Below are 21,007 nucleotides of genomic sequence, written 5' to 3' on the forward strand. Positions count from 1 at the left end.
AAATAATTGACATTTGAGACATTGTTGCCAACCCGTGTCACTGAATCTATGACTGGTGTGATGTCTGTTGTCAGATATTTTTCTCTGCTATGTAAATTTACTATAGTTTAGCTATTATTCTATACTAAGACTACTGTATTGTGTGTTTCTATGTTTTAGAATAATGCTGCGATGGCAATAGAGAATCCCTTTTTTTCCCATCAAATGGACAGGGGCCGTTGGAACTAACACAGCTCTGCGATCCTTGCCCAAATATTAGTTTTCCAACGGGCTCCTTTACTAAACTCCTCCTAGACCTCAGAATAAAGCTGAGTTGTCTTGTGAATCGATCAATCGTCGAATATGGCTTTCAGTGTTTTTAAACAGACAGCTCGAAGGAATCGGTTCGGTAAACTGAATCGAACCGAACCCGTCACTAGCCTCTGAACCCGATCCTACCTTCCACGACGCGCTCCTGATCCGTGCAGAGAGAGCAAGAGTCCATGCCGGGCTTTAGCGCGCCTCCTGCTACTCGCTCCCATTGTGATGCTGCTCCGGCTCGCGCACTTCACGCGGAGTTAGCGCGAGCGCGGCCAAGGTAACGAAAAAGGAGTACACGCCGTCGCTTTTAGTGGATTTTACCTGATAAAATTTACCTATGAAACTATGTCTTACCGCCTCTCGGTTATGCCCGCGGAGTTAGGACAGCGGAGCTCCCTTCGCCGACAGAGTTGAGAAGTTAAACTTAGGCTAAGCACTGAAGTTTTCCCTCCTCAGAGCTGCTCGGCGTCAACACTGTTCTGCACACCGAGCCATCATGGCGAGCCGCTGGCGGGCTGGCTCTGGATCCGTGATTTCTACTCGGCTTTGCGCCTCTTCGTGGGAAAGTCCTGCTCAACTTTCTCCGAGCCGGGTTAAGGTTTTCAGCCGCTGTCTCTTAGCCTTCCTGGCGCTCCTCTGCGGCGGACTTTGCGGCGGCGAAAGTGAGTTTTCGATCCTGGAGGAAGCGCAAGTTTTGGCCGTGCAGATGAAGAAGCTGTCCGCTCAGGAGCTGGGAGTATTCACCATGCAGGTAAGTTCACAAAGTGCTCCTCACGTTACTTTCTTTTTTCTTTCTTTATATTTTGATGCTCCAGGCATATGACGAGGACCTTTGTCAGTAGCCTGTATTTTTGTCTGAGTGGAGAAGTGGTGGCGTTAAAACACGCTGCAGATTGTAACGTTAAAGGTTTTAACAGCTAATTTAGCTAACTTACACTGTAGTGTTGGTTGCAGCCGCCGTGAGGCTGCAGTGTAAAAGTGTCAAGTGTGTATGTAGCTATATGTGTTTATATATTTTCCAGTTAAACGTTTCTGCTTCTTGTATTTGTACTCCCGAAGTACACCACGGTACACTGGGTTTAACAGTATACTGGTTGTAGTCATGTGAAGGATGTTTGCTTTGAAGTTTAATGCATATAATAACCTAATAACCACAGAGTACATAACAATCCGAATCATATGTCCTGAAAAGATGGAAATTTTTATGACATTTTTTTTCCACACCAGACAGTTTCAATACATTGACAGTCAGATCCTCAAATGTGCGAGTTTTTTACAACATATTATTCAGAGTCAGCTTAAACATACTTGTGAGGTCTTTGCAAGTAGACCGTATAATTGCACACGATATTTAAAGGGTTTAATTTTGCAACGTACCACATGCATAAAATACACACAACTGTATACAATACAGTTAAATTCTTATTTCTGGATCCGGCCTTGAACATATGCTTAGAGTAAAATAAAGGTTGGAAGTGAATGGAAATCTGTACTGGTAGAAAAGTAGTAAAATAATATAGTCTAGCCTATATGGCTGTGCAGCACTGAACTAGGGACATAGGTTTGGCTTCACAGAGCAGTACGCTCGAATTGAGGCTTTGTGATTAATGCTGTTAAAATGTCGCATGATTAATTGACAGCATCAAAACCAAAAAGGCTCTGCTCGATTTTGTTTTGAACAAAATGTGTCCTAAACGCGAAGAGCGGCGGCTCTTGCTGGAGACACTGTGCTCATTTCCAAAGTGTGCTTTTGAAACAAATGGCAGACTTTGTTATGACTGTGTGATGTGATGGTGGTGGAGTGTGAGGAGTGTACACCTCACAGTGAATGGGCAGAGGGATGGTCAGTGGGGGGCCCAGCCCAAATGGCCTTTCATCTCTGTGAAAAGCTGTAGAACACATCACACGCATCACCATCTCAGAGGAGCTGCGCCACTCCCATCTCTACTCCTTTGTCAAACTTAGATGTTAATAATCTCTCTCTCTCTCTCTCTCTCTGTGCATCTCTCTTGCTCGTTTTTTTTTCCTCTATTTTTTTCCCCTTTCTCTCTCATCTGTACACACACACACACACACACACTCTTCTGTTCCCTTTAGTCTCATAATTGATAATAAATCAAATGAATGGTTTGCTCATGTAGGCAAATTTTCAAATACTCTGGCAGCCGTTCTTTTAATGTCTGTTTGGAGGTCAGCTTTGCAGCTGTAGTACAAGTTGGTGATTTTTTTTTATTTTTTTTTTTCTCCGAAAGGAAAAAAATTAACATTCATTTCAAGCAGTTGTGTTAAATTGAGCTGTGTATTTAGTCAGACCAATTCTCCGCAAACCAGGCCTATCTGCTTCCAGTTTAAATATTGCTGTGCCCATGAAAACAATCTAGCAGAGTAGCACTGCCAGTCTCTTTTACACCTGAATTACAGTCTTGGATAAAGAGGCTGGACGAGTTGTAGAAGAAATTCCCTCTGCAGTGTTTGTTAATGCTAATATTTCTTCCAGTGTAATGCACAGAGACATGATCTGAGTTTTATAACCTTTTTTAGCCTATCTGCCCTCTCTGTTTGGAAATGTTCTCTGCTAGAAGTGAATGGCAATTCTCCCAGTCTGACTTTTTATTGCATTTGATTATAGGATTTAGTACGTATAAATGTCAGTGTTAAGTAAATATTTTGTATTCCTGATATCAATCTCAAAATTGCATATTTGATTTATGTGAAGCTAATTGGAGATGATTTATGCAAACAGAATTTTGAACTCTAGTAGCATTCACATCTCGAAACTACACTTCACAGAATATGAAAAGGAATTACCTTGCCATGTTAAGTGCTATAACTCATCTTGAGCTGGAGTAAATTTGCTTTTCACTTAAACTAAATTTGCTCTCGTCTGTGACTGCTCTATTCACTCACTTTTCAGGTTTTACTCATATCATTCTGTGAAATCTGGTGTGTAGCTGAGCAGCTGTGGTTTGCTCTGAGGCTAATTTGAGCTGCTGCTGATTGTAATGCAGTAATTGTGGTGATTTTGAATTCTCCTCTTCACCTGTATTAATTGGAGACTGGGCTTTGTTTGATCCTCATCCTGTGTGTGCTTTATTCCAGCATCTGGGCCAGTGTCTGGTCTACAGTTCTGGTGCTGACTTACTAAACCTTTATGGTGTTTTGTTTTTAGCTTAAGTCTCATCTGTCCTCTCCTTGCATATGTTATTGTTCACTATAGCTGGCCTGTTATACTGTCTGGGAACTTTATTAACCCATTCATGTCCAACTATTAAATTTAGTATGTTGTGGACAAAAGCTGCAGAATGTGTTCTGATTGGTCTAAAAGATTAAAGTTTGTGTAATGTTACCCTGGATAAACATCTAACAGTATATATTTGAATATATTTGAATACTTTTCATTTTCATATTTTTGTTCCCAATTTAGAGTTGCATTTTCTATTGTATTGTTTATAATTATCAGCCTCATGTCACCAAAAGATTTAATGTAATAAATAAAGTGATAAAATCAATTTTTAGCCAAATGGTATGACTGATTTGAAAGTTCTTCAGACTTAGACAGATTTACCAAAAGAAATCTAAATTAATGGGTCATTGTAAACGTAGATATCATCAAACGCTGTGATTTTGTTTGGGAAATGTACATTTTATCCATGCTATCTAGTACTTTTCCTCACCCACCCTTGCACCACTCAGGAGGAATAGTATCGAGAATACAATTTTTGCATATTTCAGTTTCTTGACAAATATTTTTAACTTAAATTAAGAAAACTTCACAGACACACTGAGGGAAAAAAAATGTGAACTCTGATAACCGAGTCAGCCTTAGCCTACTTCTGTAGTCACCAGAGGGCCAGGGACATGCATTGTGGTGGATTTGTCTCACTCACTGGTGAAAATTAGTCCTGCTTTGGGAGCTGCTCCCTGGTGAAGTGGCCCATTGAGACAGCCCCAATGCAAATGACCCATCCAGCTAACGGCAGCCCATCCATCAACTTACTGCCGCTGGGGCTCCTCCACAGCCGCTCTTCCTGGGTGGCTGCCACCTCTTTCCTTACTGTGTTCTCGCAGTCTCACAGTTTAATATCTGCCAAGTTTATTATTAACTTGGTTACATAGGCTGAGTATCCAGTGGTAGATTACTTGGGGCTTGTGAGGCGAATGCTTGTTAAGCTTTGATTAAATAGCTGTGGAGTATCTGTGGTGACTGTTCATTAACTCTGCTACTGTGACCTTCTGAACTGTTCTTTCTTTACTGCGCACAGTGCCTTCTTGATAGGAAGGAGAGAAGATTTTTCAAACACACATCACATGCCTGTTCAAAATTGCACATTACACTCCTGGGCAGAAAAAATGGGCAAAAACCAAAAATAGAATGGCTTTTACTGATAGTTTTGGGCTGGTCAGAATCCACATTTAAACCCTTTAGAGAATATTTGGTCTGATATTAAACACAAACTTTCTTGGCAGTGTTTTTCAGCTGTTTCAACAGTCAGTGTTGAGTGGAAAAATATCTGTTCTTGTTTGCAAGTTAACTGACAAGACTTCAACATTTAAATCAAAGAGAAAAATATGTCATACTAAGTTCTGTATGTTTAATGATGTTGTTAAGACCATTAAAAGCTTAATGTTTTGCCATTTTTGGCATTGCCCATTTTTTTGCCCAGGAGCATACATTAGTAGTGATTAACAACAGGTAGGAATCAGTGTAGTCTTTAAGGCTAATATTTGACTATTTTGTACTATTTCATGCTTCTTCTGTCAGTGATTTAATAGTTTTTTGATATGTTTGTGCTACAACACAGGAAAAATGCATCTGAACATGCAAATGTTGAACTCACTATAGGCTATGATTCAATGTATGATATTCATTGTTTGAATTTATTATTTGTTTAATAAACTAGCTTTTTGGCTAGTAACTATGCAAGTAATTTATTTGTATTTATAAGTGCAGATATAAACAAACCTGACATGTTGAGAACAGTACACTCGATTTGTAGTTGTGGTTGCTGTTTTTTTGTCTCATCTTTTACTGAAAGACCTCAGCGAATTGTTAACTGTTAACTGTGCCTTGACATGATTGAACGATAGAAAGAGACACCTACAACTGTGCTTGCATACAGACTAATTATCACACTGCATGAAGCCTTACAGGCACCATAAACACTCAGCGTAGAGTGTTTCATTATGAACAGCAGCTAGGCACGATCTGAGGTGCTTTGAACGATGTTTGGGTGAATTCAGGATGGTGTTTGAGTTGCTTGGGAAATGTAATTTCATGAGGCAGTACGCATTATTTTCATAATTCTAACAAATTAAAAACGGTGTGCACAGTAGATTGAATAATAAATGAAATTTATTTAGCAGAATAGGTATGATTTAGATTTAACATGATCAGCTGGAGTTTAAAAGTCAAAAAAGTATTGCTTCGTGTACCTTCAGATCTCCTTAATATTGTCCTTCTTGGTGCACTTTTCTTCAGTGGTGAAAGAGACACTCAATATAACTGCAGTTGTGCTATGTTGATTTGGGACAGCAACCTTTGTTGAAAGTACAAAACTCTGAGATGAATGCTCAGATCTTTCAAGCACACATCAAAGTTAGGCTGGTGTAGAGATCTGCACACAGCAGGCTTACAGAAGTACCATACAGTCTTTGCTTATTCATGAGGAAAGAGCATGAAGTTGTAGTGGCTTTCAGTAATTAATATAGGATAAGAGTGTGTTTTTCACAGCCTTGTTGTTCCAAAGACAGCTTTTACCCTATAGATCAGAAAATGATTTCTCATTCCCTCAGATTGGCTGCAGATCTCCTAAATGTTTGATGTTTCCTGCACTATTGTCACCCTGTGTTTTTGTGTCCTGAGTTTTTCCCATTGATCAGCATGTTCTGCCTTTATGTTCAGTCTTTTTTTAGCGCCACTAAGCCTCAGCAGTATTACACTGAAATCTACCCCTGTTGGGTTGCCAGGCTTGAGTAGGGGTGGGCAATCTGACAATGTGTCATTGTTATTGTGAAAAACTGTCACAGTATGGCTTTCTGAATATATTGTGTATTGTCAGTACTTTTGTAACACCGACCAACTGCTTGTATCATAAAAAAATGATTAGGACAGTTATAGAGAGGCTATAAACAAAAAACACAAAATAGTCAACTGCATAGAAAAAAGTATCTGGCTAGATATCCATTATGCTGTCTTATTTCATTCATTTATTTTAGCTGTTCTTTTATAGTTTCATTTTTGCAAAAAAACAAAAATCATGGCACTGATGTTTATTCAAACCATTTTTACACCATTTTTTGGTATTATTTATTATATATATAAAAAATATATACATACATACACACACATACATACGTACATATACGTACGTACGTATGTATGTGTGTGTGTTTGTGTGTGTATGTATGTATGTGAAACAGATGGACTACAGTCTGTATTTGTAGAACTACAAAGTGCACCTATATAGTAAGTGGAGCTGATAAAATGGACATGATGTTATGCCTGATAGGTGTGTGTGTGTGTGTGTATATATATATATATATATATATATATATATATATATATATATATATATATATATATATATATATATATATATATATACACACACACTAATGCTGGTGCATTTTGCATGGTTGTTGCAAAATGTCTGTGAGCAAATATTGTGTATCGGGAAAATTTCTTCAAGTTTCTTCATGATGTTATATTTTTGCAAAACCGCTACAAAACTTTTTTGTTGTGCTTTTGCTTGAGCTTGCACTTACAGTAAAGGCCACCCTGGTAGGCCTTTTACAGCCTATCACTGCAGTGAAGGAAACATAAGCTAGCCATTGCACAGTGTTTGAATTTAACTGAGCTCTCTCTGAGCTGTCCCATTGCAGTGCCCACAGCTACGATGTGGCTCTATAACAGAGCGACCTAGTTAGATAGCGTGTTCTGAAGGAACTATTGAGAGTGGGCATTTCACTGAGAATCTCCCAGAGGCAAATCCGAGCCTGCTTAGCAAATGTCTTTTATTAAACAGGAGCTGTAATTAACTGGCCTTTTTCAATCAGGTTAGGCTAACACGCGCTCTCTCTTTCTCACACACACACACACACACACACACACACACACACACACAGTGGTGAATAGAAGCTTCCTGGGAACTAGCTTTTGTGTGGCCTTCAGACGGCCCTTCTCAATAAGTTCCTGCAGAGCTGACCTGGGATGGCACACAGGACCTTATCAGAGAGGCGTCAGCAGAAAGGCCTGCACTGCACTACCATGAGAGAAAGCAGGATGGGGTGGGGGAGAAGAAGAAATGCTGTGAGAAACTGTGTGTGTGTGTGTGTGTGTTTGGGTTGCTTGCTGTAGGGTATGAGGGGTGGTTGTGCTTACCCCCTTTTGAGCCTTTGCGTTTTTGAACTCCCCTCCCCCCCTTTTCCTCTTCTGGAGTAGGCCTTGCATTCACAAGCAGGAATAAGCAGGGTCCCCACTGCTTCAAAACCAGACTGCTTTTCTCATTTCTTCTCTTTTCTCGCTTTCTTTTGCTTCAGTTGTCAGTTCCCACTCCAAAGCACAGTGGCTCAGTCCCACACCTGTTTATGCACTGGCTGTAAGATTTTGTGCCTCCTGTATGTTGAAGAGAAGTACGGTTTTTGTTAAAAATGTAAATTTTAAATGATTAGATTTGTATAATTTGTAGAATTTTTTTAAAGACTTAGTTTGATTCTGGTTTCTAGGCTTACATTTACTTTCACCCATCTCTCCCTCCTTAGTTCATCATTTTAGTGTAGATAACTTGACTCTGGAAAGTGGATGGCCTTAATTTGAAGGACCACTTCTTTTTTATGGTATGTGCTGTGGCTTTTGTGCATGTGTGAACGTGAGAGTATGCGTGGTGTCAAAACTGAGCTGTAGGAGCTCGTTGTACCAGGCAGTGGGGGCAGTTTGAGTTGGAGCATTGAAAGCATGATTGTGGGGGCTGGGAAGTTGTGCACAGGGTGTTTGAAAAGCTCCTACAATGCCGAGCAACAGAATGAGCTCCCTGTCGTTGTGGTCGGGCCCTTTTATTGTCATGAATAAATAAATAAACTCACTTCATTAATCCTGAATTCTGTTTGAAAGCTTTCTCTGTGCAGCAGACATGAGGGCATCTCTGTTATTGTAGCTCTGCTCCCTACAGCCATTCATAGAAAAACAGCAGCCTTCAAATAACTGAGATTGCAATCTTAACGTACTCTACTCCTTTAATACACCAGCTGTCTTGAATATCCTTGTTTTGTGGCTGATTGATTAGGTTGTTTATATGAAAGCTCACAGAGCTCAAGTAGGACTGCCGAAGATATGGCTGGGTTTATGTGGATGATGAGATGAACAAGTAGAAAGCTTATGTAAAGATAAATGAGAGTAGCCTCACAAGTTCCTGTGTTAAGCAGGATTTAATATTTCTCTCTTAATGCCAAAACACACTGATGCAGCAAATACCAACAAAACCCAAACGTTTGGGGTGAAACGTTTGTGTTGGATTGTTGGGAGGCTTCAGAACGTTCTCCACCATTCACACTGTTCTAGAATATAAGAGAGATATTCTCTCCCATTCATTCTGGTTTGGTTTCAGTTCTTTTTCTAAACGTTCTAAAACAATGGCCATTAGAACGTTGATGACCATTGGGTTGTTGCGCTCTGGGCTTACAAGTGAGGAAGTGTGTTCATATTCAGGGCTGAGTCGTTTGACCTCCTCCTTCAGAAGCAGTTTATCTGATACCATGAGAGTGAATGGCAAGGTGAGAATTCCTCTTTGTATATGGAGCATTGTTTTCTCCCTGGGAAGAAGCCACTAAACAAAGAGCCATTATACAACCTGTACTTCTGTCTCATTAGCTCCCTGGCCTTTTGAAGAACGTAGAATGTCACAGCAACAAGTCAGATGTAAACTTTGAAACGTACAGTACTGTGCAAAAGTCAGAGACTGCCCTTCATTCTTTACATTTTCAGACAAAATCACGAACGAATACATGTTGTTATTATTATGCTATGGGTCTGAAAGGATGTATCGCTGATAGCTGTTACACTCTCACTCTCTCTCTCTCTCTCTCTCTCTCTCTCTCTCTCTCTCTCTCTCTCTCTCTCTCAATTTCTTTTCTGTTTTAATGAGTCTGTGCTCTCCTTCAGTGCCTCACATAAAACAGGAAATGACCTCAGATGATGTCTGAACTTTGACCCCGTCTCTCTGTTGGAGAGATGAAAGAGCTGTGGCTCTGAGGCCACTAATTGTTTGGCTGAAAGGCCCACTCTGACTTTAAATCCAATAGCAAAGGCAGAGAAACTGCAGGAGCAACAGGCAGCAGCTGTGTTTTGCTATCGCTGTCTGAACGTAGTTTTGCTGGCTGCCAAGGACAGTCATTTTATTTGCCCAGCCCCACTGGTAATGCAACACCTGCATTAGCACAGCAAAAGAAGCTGGGTGTTAGGAGACAGTACATTTCCCCTCGCTGGTATGTAAACATGAAAGTGGCTTTGGAAAGTACTTAGACTGTGTGGTCAGGCCTTCTGTGTGTGTGTGTGTGTGTATAAATTGATGAGCACTGCCAAAGTTATTCATGTTTATTTATTTATATCCCCCATAGGCACGATCGAGACGTTGAAGGGTGGCTTTAGATAAACTCACTGACCTTAAGTTGGGATCATATTAGCAGTGTAAACTGATTTACTGTCTTGTTTACTTGTGATGGAAGTGCTGTCGTTGTTGCTGTTGTTGTATATATGTATGTGTGAGTATATGTATGTGAGGAGAGGGGCTGTAGGAAAGAGAGTTAAATATGTGCACACCATGCATTCGTTTGAAAGTGCTAAGTGTTTATAGTACTTGTCTGCAGTCTGCTTGGCACTTGCAGTGCTGTGTGAGAGTGTGTGAAAGAGAGAGTTGGTCCAGTGCCAGCGTGTCTTTTACAGGAGCCTTGGGGACAGCTTGCTGGGTCCCTGGCGGCTGCTGAAAGGAAGATTGTGACTAATGAACGTTTGCAGAGAGATGGTGCACCAGAGCACTGTGGGAATGCAGGTGGCCTCAGGTGTCTTGCAGATTGTATATGGGTGCACTAATGAGAGTATTTCAGACATGTTATGTATACACACACATCACATGTTTACGTACTTCTCTGACACTGATTGACCGTTCGAATTTTTTCTCATTCTTTTTTGTTCATTCTGTGTTGGTGCGTCTTTATTTACATATATTAGGCACAGAAAAGACAACAGCCTATTTAATTCTAAGGTGTAAAGAGAGGTTGGAAAAGAATCATTAAAAAAGGGAAGTTTTTTGACACGCATCCACACTAACATCATAAGTTGACCTCAGTGGAAAAAATAACATACAAGAACAATGTGTGATAAGCCTTTTAAATGTTGAGTTTTATGTTTTTTCCCTTCATATTTTCAACAACATTTTTTGAAATGTTAAATAAGGAAGTGGCATTAGTCTGATAAATGAGTGATTTTTCAGCATTAGCTAAATGAAAATCAGCTTTGCTTCGTCTCATAGCTGTTGCTCCTCTGTAGGTGAGTCATGTAGTGTGCAAATGTGCATTTTTAAGTCGGTCCTGTTTGAAGTGCCGTCTTTAGAACATCAGTACTATACATTATTGATAGCTTGGTGCCAGCCTCCATGTGCCAAGCATTTTAATTTTGCCTAGCAACTGACAATTACTGTTGAGAAATGTTAGTGTTTTTGAATATATAGTGGGTTTATGGGGATATATTTGAGAAGCTCCTATGTGATTATAATGTGATTAGTTTATTCAACAGCAAATATTAACTTGGCTCAGCTCAGCTTATCTCATTACACATACTGCTCTTTTTCTGGATTTTACCACGCTGCTCTGGGAGGGCTTCTTTCCCCTTCATTTTAGCTTCCAGTTGTATCTGTCTGAATGTGTGCTTGTATTAGGCTGTGTAGTTTACCGTGCTGTAGCCGCAGTGAGGCTATTTCAGCTGCGTTTGAGGGTTTCTCCTAGCCTTTCATCCCGATTGTCATCTCTGTTTGGGTTCTTCACAAAGCTATGCTAAGTGATGGTGCTTGTTTGTTTGGAATGCCTGCTCTTCAGAAAAGGTGGAAGATGGTGCCAAAACCAACCGTCACATTCCTGTATTTCCCTGGATGGGAGACAAGGAGTATCTTTTCCTTTTTTTCTTGTAAGAGGCTTGGGTGAACACCAACAGTTTTCTGGGTAGAAGTGTCACTGTTCAGTTAGCAGTCAGAGGAACGTAGACTAAAATACGACCTGATGATATGCTGTGTATGTTTTTGCTGCAAGTTTTCTGAGACGTGGAAATGATACATAATATACATAATGTATCTTGAGAGTGTGAATTTATTTATGGTCTTTCCCAAGTATACGTGCATACTTACTTTTTTAAAAATGAACATTTAATATCAGTGTTTTATTGGCTTCTTGTTCTCAAGTGGATTTATATTTTTCTAGGTTTCAGGTAAAGAGGCAAAAAAAACTATGTATTTTAGATTCATCAGTAATTTGATTTGGCAATAAGTCTATGGGACATAGTGGCACAATTTAAATGTGCCAAGAATTATTAATTGTGTTTATTTAGAATAAAGGGAAAAAATATATCTAGTATTGTCTGGAGCTCCCTGATGCTGCCTGTGTTTGCATATGGGTTGACCTTCTAATAATAGGCTAAGACTTTGCATGAGGTCTCCAGCGCTGGGTTTATTTCTTGGATGTGTAATTTGTGAGGGAGGTCTCATTGCAGTGGCAGTGAAGATGCCCTGATATTGCAAGGCTATTACATGGAACATTGCTGTTTTTTCGTTCCGGAAATGTTCTCTAAATGCAAAATAAAAAGAAATTTTCACCACTTTGAAGACCCAACTACTGCATAGATGTACCCAAGAGGGGTGTGTGCACTTCCTGCAGTACTGCAGTAGAAATCACTGCTGAGATTAAGGACCTTGCTTAGAAAATTAATGTTTGCAGCTCCAGGGTAGATGAGTCCTCTTGCTTCTTTTGTAGTCTCATCATTACAGTCCTCCTTCTGTCAACACAGCAGAACCAAAGCTACTGTTTGAAGTTTGTAAACAACAGTCTGTAACTTATGTACTCCTGAAGATTTTTCCATGGTTTTTCTCAAGGAGGAGCTGATTGGTGTGCAGCCTTAGCAGGCCTATTTGAGTGAGTCTAATGGACTTTGGCAGCTCTATGGGTTCTAGGGGCCCTCCTTTCCCCATCCATCTCCGTCCAGCTCACTGATGCCTGTCTGTAACCAGGCCTCTGTGTCCATCTGAGCGTGCTCACAGTGTTCAGGGAGTACACATCCGGCAGACGGCCTAAAGAGGCTTTGTCCTCTGAACTGGAGTTAGCAGCAGGATCCAAGGAATGGGTCAGGAGCTGGCCGTGTAGAATCGCTGATCCTAAACGGAATGGGTTCTTCTTGATCACTGAAAAGTGGTTCCTCTTTTGGCTCTCTTGGTTTTCATTTTGGATTCCCTTCAAAAGCTTCTGAGGTTGCATAGTATGTAGGCCAGTACATCTTTATTGCTTGCTGAAACAAACTGGTGAAAGCTATATACACCTAGTGGTGCAATAATGCAAATTCTTCAAATTTGTACTTTAAATAAATAATTTATGTGCGACAGACATTTTTTTCTGAGAGTACAATGAAGGAAAAGAGCTAACTGTAACTATTGCAGTGAGCTATCATGCTAGGGATGGTTTAGTGCTGTCAGAACAAATTTCCAAAATAGTAACTTACAAGAGAAGGAAAAAACATTCTTAACTTTAAATGAAAGTTAGTGCAACAAGATTTTATTCCAACAAATTTTGGACCATTTCTTTTGGTCCGTCAGTCATGAGATTTTACACAATGTGAAGGGTACCTGCTATTTTATAAATTGATTTAAAAAAAATTTAAAAAATGGAGATACAAGGTTTTGTCCAGACAGTGACATATTATAAATGATTGAAACACTATTCCAGTATGTTCTGAACTGTTAAAAAAGCTGAGTGTATCATTTAATGCACACAGTTGTTGTTGGTGTATTCTGGGTCTTGTTTATACTTGACAAGCAATCCTTGATGCCTATTGTTATTTTCTCCCACTTGTCAAAAATGTGCATATAGTATCTACATCGCTGTCTGTTGCTGAAATGATTTTGGACATGTACCTAAAGCCATAAATGTGCCATTCACTCAAATTTTAGTCATTGGGTAGATTTTTTTTCCATGCTCAACATTTCCATGAATAACAGATGCTGTTTACTCTCTAGTCTTGAGTTTTGGGTGGTCAGGCCTGGGTCAGTATCCCTTGAAACATGGCTACATTCCTCAGTGAAAGCCCCGCAGAGCTCCCCCTCTGAACCCCTGCCATCCTGTCAGCTGGCCTCATCACCACCACCTGAGCCATGACTGTGGGTCATCAGGACAGAGGAAGGACACATTTCCCCTTAGTTCTGTCACCCACTAGATGGACACCTCAGAGAAGAGAAGCTTTCACCATTTCAGACAAAATCCATTTTTTTTTGTGATCTCGCTTTTCATTTACTGTCGAAAGGAGATGACCCGCAACTCACCAATATTAATTGGAGCACAGTTCGTCTAGCTGACATGGCTGGATTAATGCAAAAGGTGCATAACACAAATTATTCTCCCTGATTTGAAAGGCAGCTTGTCACTGGTGCTGTGTGAATTTTTTGGCAGGCTAGATCTGAAATATCATTCTTAACAAGGCTTCAAGTATTGATTGTTGCCTTTTTTCCAGTAAGTTCAAACAGGCTCACTTTTTGTGATGTTTGATTTGAGTTGCACACTTTATGTGGAAAATTAGACCTAGTGTTTTGTCCCTTAAAGTATAGGCCCTTTTTTCAAGTACACCAAGTTCCCCAAGCCACAATATCCACACTGTCATTTATCTTTCATTCTACATTTGTTACAATTTCCAAGCTGTGAACTTGGCCCTCTCTTCATTTCCTGTGCTTTCAGATATAGTGTAATTCACCTAAAAATCCCAGAACAAAGCATATCACGAGTACCACTCTGGCTGCAGATGTCAGGTCTGTTGGCATGTGCTTGACAGGGTTGGCTTAGGTGGTATGAAGGAGACTGGGCAAAAAGGGCAGTGCTCCCTGGCAAAGCTCACACCATCTGTGGGAGTTGTGGGTTGGAGCAGTTTGAGGATTGGAAAGCGCTCGGGTAGCCAGTACATGGGCCATGAAGGCATGCAAAATCTGAACCTTCTACAAACGGTGGTTAATTCAAAACACACACAGCACAGAATTTCACATTTTTGCTTCCACAACTCACCTGTCTGTGTATTCAGATTGTTGATCATACCCCACGTGAATATGTGCATGTAATGGCCTGTGACTTTGTTTTTCTTTGTTGGCATTCTTAAAGCCCCTGGTAACTTAAATCTTATGTTTTCTTTCTAATTAAGTTCTGCTGGACACACAACATACATGTACAAAGTATTTCCTATGAATACCTTCCCAAAGTCTAATAAATGTCTGCTATATTTCGTCAGTATTTCTCCCCTTTTCATGTTAAATGGGTGGTCTTCATAGTGGGTAACGCTTTCGTTTAACATTTCCCTAACCAATCGCAAGGCTAACACGGTTGTATGATCCCAATTCTCTGTGCATGTGCCATTGTGTTCAGTATCTATGTAGGGTTGAAAACATGATTACAAATATAAAACTCTCAATAATCCTTAAGATCTGTGACTTGATAAAACCAATTCAAAGTAAAACCTAGAAAACGCAACTTCTCTGTCTCAAAGCTGTGCATTGCCATGGGAACATAAACAAAAAAAGAAAAGTTTGTGCATGACCAAGGGAAGTGATGTGTGATCAGCCTGCTGTTTTTGTACTTTTGTATATTTATGCAGATTTAAATGGCCCCCCAAATGTGTAAATTAATGGGGACATGGGTTTTTACGGCATAAAAATGTCCAAAACAGTGTATGGTATATAAAGAAACATGCCCAAAGTGTTCTTAGACAGGTCTGATCAGTGAATTTTGTTGTTTATTGAGGAGTGTTTTGTCCTACTTCAATTTTATTTTTTCCCTTTAAACTTTGTTAGATGTTTATCATAAACAATTTAAATGTTATACAGAAATGCTCCCAGGGTCTTTAAAAACAATGCTGTCCAATACACTGTGTCCAGGTCTCTAGAACCATAAACTGTAATTCATTGAGACATCTACGTGTTATAAAGTACTGAGAAGAAATCAAAGACTACCCTTCATCCATTCAATTTCCAGTCAAAATGGCCCTTCAAACAAAGCATAAAACATATTAAACTGAAATTTACACAGAAGCCTCAATAAATAAATATCAGTGTTTTCAGTATTTAGTGTTATTCTCTTTGGGAGACTTGCTTTCAGTTTTTCACAGAAATCTGGAGGGTTTTTCTTACCTCCAAAATTCAGTCTTTTTCTCCTCACTCTCAAAGATGAAAGCTCTAAGTTCTGTTTATCTGATGGTGACCGTTTGTGATGTACCAGGTCTTGTGTGGTTGTCTTTATATGCTCTATATCTTGTAATACTTTTTTGAACTCCACTTTTGGAGATTCTTGTATCTCTCTAGAAAGATCTCCTGAAAGATGAATGACTTGTACTTAATGGCTGTTTTGACTGGAAATTAAATAAATGAGAGTGGTCTCTGACTTGTACAGTACAGTATGCCATAACTATGTCTAGACATCTAAGCTCAAGTAGATTTATTTGCTCTGTATGTTGTCTTACATCACCCTTTTTCAACTCAGCAGTACATTTTTATTTGGATTTTATGTTAATTTTGATTTAATAGATATGTCTATTTATTAGCATGAATGTCAGAATATATGCTGATAGTTTCATAGCTTAGTTCATTGCTTTGTAGTTAATCCAGAAATGTAGATTTTATAATTAACATCATAGAAATGAACTACAGCGTGTTTAACTGTGTTTGCTTTACCTCTTGTTCTGAAATATGCTTTGTGTCTTCTTACCAGACTGACTCCAATTTGTTGGCAGTTTTAGAACCATAAATTAATGCTCACTGGCATATCTTAATCATCACTCATTGTCTCTACAGCATCTGTCTAGCCAGTGCTGGCTTCCTGGCTTCCCTTTTCGCTGTGTGATTTGGAGCAGCGTCCACATCTCTGAGCACTAGTCCAAATTTGGTCTGATTGGGAGTGGCTAGATAATGCTAGACCATAGCAGATCTTGCCAGTAGGGCAGGAAATGGGGCAGTGGTTCCCTTGCCCTGGTTAGATAGATGAGCTCTTGGAATGTCAAACAGAGCTGTGAGCTCCAGGTTCTGCTTTCCTTTTTTTTGCTCTTCTCTTTCACTCCCTGGCCTGCTTTGCTTTGCAATGTGATGTGAGACGCACTTTGCTTTTGAAGCTCTAACTCTGCCACTAGCACATAGACGCCTACCAAATTTGAACATACCTCCAGACGAGAGATCAGAGAGCCTGACCTACTCTCATATTTACTTCTGCAACTTCAGTCTCCTAGGGCATTTTGCTTTGGGCTCGTAGTGTTGCACTATTGCACATCAACCATCTGGATGGTTTTGAAGTTAATTTGAATCCACTGGGAGAGGCACTAACCTGGCGTGGTGAAAGTGTTTTGTAGTAGTTTTCTCATTTACATTAGGGCTGCATGACATGGACATAATATCCAATTTTCGATAAAGCTGCTGAATGTTATGGTTAGAGATGCACTTATAACACTTTTTCCCTTCTGATACCTGTACCTATACCAAATCTTTAAATATAGGCCGAAACAGAGTACCGATACCAATGCTAATTCTATCTAACCTGGCTGACCTATAAGAGTCCTGATATTTCTACAATTACATTTTTAAAATATTTTATTTTGGTGAAATCTGTTCTTTGTCACAAAATAATATATATATATATATATATATATATATGTGTATGTATGTATATGTATGTATATATATGTATGTATGTATATGTATATGTGTGTGTATTATATATATATATATATATATATATATATATATATATATATATATATATATATGTAATTAGTAATAAGAACCATGGTTAAACTGAAGTAAAGGTAATTTGTTTTGTGCATAATAGTTAAAAATAGAACTGAACAATAAATAGATAAACCTGTGGTGTGTACATGTAAGTACACAGCAGTTTCTCTGGATGTGCATGTGCGTGTCAGCAAGTGTATGCGTCAGACATTGCTTTGTGGTGTTGGTCATAGGTATCAGTATCCCCTTCGAAACCTGTACTGCATTTAAGTGCCAGTATCAGTGCAACACTAGTTATCAGTGTTACTAGTTATTGTTATTATTAAATTAGTGTGCGTTTGACTGAATGTGCCACATGTAGACTTATTTAGGTGTGTAAAAAGCTTCTCATGATGATGCAGATTTGTTGTGACAGCAGCCTTTTATAGGGTACTAATTCAGGATAGAGTAGATTTTGAGCTATTCATGTATATGTTTTTTAATTGGCCATTTAGCCAAAGATTCAGTTACTCACTCTGCGTAAGACAGCAAGGTTCAAGTCCGGCGCAGAGAAGCACTTGTTGGGCTTTTAACACTATGTTCCTGCTATTCTGTCGTTGTAGCCCTTAACGGAGCCCATATTGCGATTTATCCTGCAGCCCTAATTTACATGATGCTAAAGATGCATGTGATGTAATTGATTATATAATGCACTACTTTGACCCAGGCTAAGAACATTGTTACTGAATATGTAATTTGATTTTGCTTTTCTCTTCTTGTGGAAGTCTGTTCTTTAAATGTTATACCACTGTGGTTCTGTTTGCATGATGCAAATAGTGCAGCTGAAGCAGTAGAGTTCAATGTAAATACTCTGTATTCTCTCATCCTAGTGCTGTAAATGAATCGGTCATTTGATAAATTTCAGTGTGATTCATTGTCATTTTTCTCCTCTTGTAAAAATCCCTTCATTACAGAATATTCTATGCAAAGAAGCAGACCAACAAACTCATTTTCTAGTTTTGTTTCTCTTGCGTACCACAAGTATATTCACAAGTGCTATCCTTTCTTTTCTTGGTGGAATCGTGGCTCATATATACTGGAAGCCCTGCAGCCATGGCTGCATGTGGAAAGGGAAGGTAATAAAACACCCGGCCTCTCAACTGTTGTCATTGTTATTTGGGCCCCCTTCACATGTGGAAACCATTATATCCTGTCTGCTGGACTGAAAGAAAACAGGGCTGCCGTGAGCTGGAGATCTGCTCGAGATTCCGCTCTGTGACCCAGTCCCTCAGCGGGCCCTGCAGTGTTTTTACAAAGGGGTTTTGTTATTGCAGGACCCTGAGCTCTGTCGGCCCTCCACTCACACTTGCTCGATCTCTGTGTGGAGCACCGTCAAAATGCATTCAGCGCAAAGCAGGCCGAGAGCACAGGCACACAGCAAACCTGCTTTGGTGATGGTGACTTACTGTGTTTAGTTAGTCGAATGCCTCCCTGCATTTAGTTAAATTACTCACACATGTTCTGTGTTGCCTTATTATTCCTCTAGCCTAAAGTTTTGCTTTCTCCTTTTTCTCAGATATCGTAGCCAGACATCATCAAATGCAGTCATGTTGAAGTGCATAAGAGTCCAAGGCCTTGAAATTTTATGAGCATAATGTTTTGTCTCTGCTGCTTGTATGTTACCTTGGAAACGGTCACTATTCTACAAGGCTTCTGCAGGGCTTGCCTTGTCGCACTCCCCCTTTTTTGGCACAATGGAAAGGGAGGATTTTTTTTTTTCTTTTCATAAGCATTTAAAAAGCTCATGGTCCATTAAGATTATAGCTGAGTCAGTCTGAGTTAAAAATTGCACTTTTCTTGCTTCTTGCATGTGAAACAAATTTCACTAAATTTCTCTCATGTGTGAACACACACACTCTCACCAAGCTGAGATGTTGGCAATGCATATCTCAGCCCCACAACTTGACACTTCAAAGAGTTTTGGGTTCAGCCTGTGTCATAAGTGGATTTACTGTAGGCTCAGTAAATTTGTTAGTGAGATGCAAGATTAACTAATTTATACTCTGCCTTCAAACTAGATCAAGCTCTGGCACACGGCATCGAACACTCTTTAATTAATAGTCTGTTCACAGCTTGATTGGCAACAAGTTAATTAAAGTGTGCCATTAAAAATATGTTTTTGATATATATATATATATATATATATGTGTGTGTGTGGTGTGTGTGTGTGTGTGTGTGTGTGTGTGTGTGGTCAAACATTTAAACCTGGCTTGTTTTTCATGATGGATATGTTTGCTCTCTGCTTCAATGATTCAATGATGAAACTGTGGCTGTTGGAGATTGAAATTATTTGCAAAAACAAAGTAAAATTCATAATGATTTTATGAATGCAGTCATATTGCATAATGTAAAATATATTATTTTTATTTTGTATTTATTTATTTATTTTATACAGCTGTGTCCTTGGAAACAGGTAAAGACAGTGTGTGTGCGTGTTTGTGTATAGGGGTGGCAAAAAAATAGAAAAATCACATCAGAGGAAAAGTGAGGATGCCACATTCTAGGCCAGTAGTCTTTGTAGTGCAATGAGCCCACTGCTCCTGTGAGTGTGAGCTGGAAGAGGAGTGGAAGAATGGGGAGAAAAAGCTACCTGCAGCAGGAAACCTCCACATCATCCTCTACTCCTGCCTCCTGTTCTCTGTGCTTTCATCTTCTCTGTTTGTGCCCGGTTACCCCAGTCCCTGCCACAGCTGCTAGGTGCTGTCCAAGGAGGAAATATGGGGCTCTAGAAAATACAACCACATAGCATGTAGTTTGATACTAATAGCATACTGATCCAGGGACTACTGGATTGCAATCGACACCAATACTTACTTTTGGGTAAAATTGAAAGAAGAAGCATTTCTGAGTAAGAAGGGAAAAAACATGCTAAAATATGCTGCTGTGAGTCACCCTGTAAAACCTGAATTAATAATTTAAAAGTCAGAAGTGTTGGCTCGGATTTGGAGAAGTTTTTCAGACCACGTCATATTGATGTATAAATATCACACACGGAGGCTCAGAGCGGTGCTGCTTGATGTTTAGGTCTCAAATTCAGAATCAGCATTATGCTGATGAAGATATGATGACAGTGGTTGGTAGTTTACTTACATCCTCACAAATTTTGACTGAGCTCTCCTTGAATACTCGTTTAATGTGCACACAATTACCAGATTCTTCTGCATGGGGAAGGATTCCAAAGCACAAGCGACATTACAAAACGTTCTTTTGCATGTAGTTTGCAATTTCCACATTTCCACCAGAGAGGTCTCCAAATCCCCAAAACTTATACACTGTGTCTTTAAGTTCAGTATCAGTCAGGTGTGATTTATCCAAACCCAATACTGTTTTGTAGTGGCGGTCAGTACAAATTACGCTGCTGATCCAGTAGCCTGATTTGTCATGCAATTTATTTTCATGCAGCCTAAGCATTTTTGTTTTTTCTCCTGTACAGTTAAAAATGGTATGTAGTTACAGTCTCACAGTACCTTGTATTTAGAAGATTGATCCCAATCAGTTCCACACAGTAAGGGATACAGAGCTTAAGTTAAAATAGGAGAATATAGCAAAAATAGTTAGCTTGTGCTTTCTGCTTTCAGCTTTCTGCTGTGTCTGTGCTCTCACAGAATAGCTGCTCAGCCACATCAATCTGTGAACAGTAGCCAAAAGTGTGGACAGCATCATTTTGTATA

The 21,007-nt window shown here is 39.5% G+C and overlaps 1 protein-coding gene across 2 annotated transcripts in view; it reads left to right on the forward strand.

The window, feature by feature from the left end:
- The first annotated feature begins 401 nt into the window (after positions 1-401).
- The window catches only part of cachd1 (cache domain containing 1), a 75,753-nt gene continuing 55,147 nt past the window's right edge, over positions 402-21,007 (forward strand). Inside the window, exon 1 of one of the 2 annotated variants that reach the window (XM_036570229.1) lies at positions 402-1,051. In XM_036570229.1, the coding sequence (XP_036426122.1) occupies positions 797-1,051 (255 nt within the window). In that variant the 5' untranslated portion in view covers positions 402-796. The remainder of the gene's footprint in view (positions 1,052-21,007) is intronic. The other variant, XM_036570230.1, reaches the window with a different exon arrangement.

Source organism: Colossoma macropomum, unplaced genomic scaffold (genome assembly GCF_904425465.1).
Source record: "Colossoma macropomum unplaced genomic scaffold, Colossoma_macropomum, whole genome shotgun sequence".
Classification (NCBI taxonomy): domain Eukaryota; kingdom Metazoa; phylum Chordata; class Actinopteri; order Characiformes; family Serrasalmidae; genus Colossoma; species Colossoma macropomum.